The 2,644-nt window shown below is 37.9% G+C and overlaps 1 protein-coding gene across 1 annotated transcript; it reads left to right on the top strand.

The window, feature by feature from the left end:
• On the top strand, window positions 1–2,238 carry LOC141602651 (amino acid transporter AVT6E-like). Its single transcript, XM_074422821.1, has one exon. It carries the CDS (start codon window positions 247–249, stop codon window positions 1,669–1,671), a length of 1,425 nt encoding a protein of 474 aa, XP_074278922.1. The 5' UTR covers window positions 1–246; the 3' UTR covers window positions 1,672–2,238.
• The last annotated feature ends 406 nt before the right edge of the window (window positions 2,239–2,644 follow it).

The following is a 2,644-nucleotide window of genomic DNA, read 5'->3' as shown; positions in this document are numbered from 1 at the left end:
CAATAGACCAATACAAGCACCTCCAATTGTCAAGGAAATCACCTCTCAAATTGGTATCATATTGACCCCTTAATCTAGCAAAAAAAATTCCAATCTTTCTGCTCTTTTTTCTGTCGTAGGATATTTTTGCCACATTCCTTATTCATCTTGTAAGTTTCAACCATATATTTTTGCTTATATATAATTTTATATACCAATGAATAACACCAATGAATATCAAGTAGTGTGTCACCTTAAGATAAATTTATGGAATTACAAATGAAAAGTATTGATCTTCATGATCAATATGCATCCCAAATCCCAATAACAGTAGAACCCATTTCACCAGAATTGGTTTCAAGAAATGGGTATGCAAAATTTTCAAATGGGTTTGATGATTCTGATGATAATTACCCTCTTATTGTGGGTGGTATTGGTAAAGGTTCAGGGGTGTCTGGTGCAGTTTTTAATCTTACAACATCAATTATTGGTGCCGGGATCATGGCTTTGCCTGCTACTATGAAAGTTTTGGGATTGGGGGTTGGTTTAATTTTGATAGTAATTATGGGAATTTTGTCAGAAATTACTGTTGAATTGCTAATAAGATTTGCAGTGCATTGTAAGGCAATGTCATATGGAGAGATAGTTCAATTTGCACTAGGTCGGCCTGCGAGGATTTTGTCGGAAATTTTCATTATCATCAACAATGCAGGAGTTTTGGTTGTTTATTTGATTATTATTGGTGATGTGATGTCTGGTTCAGCTCATCATGTTGGGGTCTTTGATCAAATGATGGGTACCGGGGTTTGGGATCAAAGAAAGCTCGTAATATTAGTGGTTTTACTCGTGTTTCTAGCGCCTTTGTGTGCGTTGGAAAAGATTGATTCTTTGAGTTTGACTTCAGCTGCTTCGGTAGTTCTTGCTGTGGTGTTTGTTGTGGTTACTTGTATCATTGCATTTATTAAACTTTTTGAAGGAAAGATTGAGACTCCTAGGATGACACCGGATTTTAGTTCTAAGAAGGCGATTTTGGATTTGCTTGTGGTGATTCCAATTATGACGAATGCATATGTATGCCATTTTAATGTACAACCGATATATAATGAGCTTTACGGACGTTCTCCTAAGAAAATGAATCTCATAGGGAGAATCACAACTGTTATTTGTGTGGTGGTTTATGGCCTTACTGCATTTTCCGGCTACTTGCTTTTTGGAAAGACTACAGAATCTGATGTTCTGACCAATTTCGACATTGATCTTGGTATTCCTTATAGCTCGGCCTTGAATTATGTGGTTAGGGTTGGATACATTCTTCACTTGATTCTTGTTTTCCCAGTCATTCATTTCTCACTGAGGGAGACAGTATATACCTTGGTTTTTCCGGCTGCAGGGCCACTTTCAGATAACAGGCAAAGGCTTTTAGGTCTAACCATGGTGTTGTTGGCCTTAATTTATCTCGCTTCTACAATGATTCCGAGTATTTGGACTGCTTTCAAGTTTACAGGGGCAACAACAGCAGTTTCCTTAGGTTTCATATTTCCATGTCTTATAGGATTGCGCCTAAATAAACAAGGAGAAGTATTGACCTCCCGAGAGAAGCGTTTCTCATGGATCATGCTAGTGTTGGCATCAATAGTTGGAATAGTTGGAGTAATTGGTAATATTTATGGGCTGGGAAGCCAATCCGAATGAAATATACTATTAGACTTTAGGTTATTCTTGATCCTCTTTGAATACGGAGGGAGATTATATTCTTGACGCAATTTTTATTATGGGTAAATCCGGGGTAGCATCCTACCCCTTTACCTGACTCCGCCTTTTTATTGGAGACCTTATGACACTGGTATAATGTTGATATACTGTATATTTTTCCATGGCGGGCTTTGTCACATGTGTACCAAATGATCAGGGTGTGATCAGATATTTGTGTTCATGCTCTAGATTTAAGGAATGAGCTCCAAGCTTATTGTAAAATTCAGCAAGAGTGCAAGACGATACAACATGTTCGAGATCTGAAGATTCGGGATTTGTAAATGGGCTCTTTAGTAGTAGCAGTAGTAGTAGTAGATTAGTTGTAGTAGGAGTAGTTTACAGTTGCACCTTCAAAGGAAAATCTTGTCGTCTTAGGCTCACAAGCATGTCTTGATGTATTAGACCGCATATGACAATCCAGAATGCAACAACATGTATCACTAGCCTCAGTTTGTTCCGAAAATTTGTCTTGAGTAATAAAAAGCCAGGCGAAATCTCATTATTGCAGACTGATTTGGAGTAGTCTCTCAGTTTTTCAGGACGTACATTACACTGCACATTTGTTTGAGCACCACTGTAGTCTGTAGACTTTCTTCTGCCTCTGATTCTATAATCTAATGTCTATGGTATTACCTGTTAGTCAATACTTGATGATCGATCATTAATACTAGCCTCTAAAGTCGTCACACGGGGTGACCATGGAATTCGTAAGCCCAAACCCATATTTAATTTAAATAACACGGTTGTCGTTTCACCAATTCCCCAAAATCCCGTATCCACGCTTAAAGACTATAATTGGAAAATGGCCACGGATTGATGAATTTAACGCTTTAATTAGAAATAAGACTTGGGAGCTTGTCCCTCGTCTGACAAATGTGAATGTTATTCGGTCCATGTGGATTTTTAGACGTAA

Source organism: Silene latifolia, chromosome 9, assembly GCF_048544455.1.
Source record: "Silene latifolia isolate original U9 population chromosome 9, ASM4854445v1, whole genome shotgun sequence".
NCBI lineage: Eukaryota > Viridiplantae > Streptophyta > Magnoliopsida > Caryophyllales > Caryophyllaceae > Silene > Silene latifolia.
This window is presented reverse-complemented; position numbering and strand designations above follow the sequence as displayed.

Excerpts from the sequence above, each read along its gene's own strand:
- LOC141602651 (XM_074422821.1), top strand. The coding sequence starts at position 247 with ATGGAATTACAAATGAAAAGTATTGATCTTCATGATCAATATGCATCC.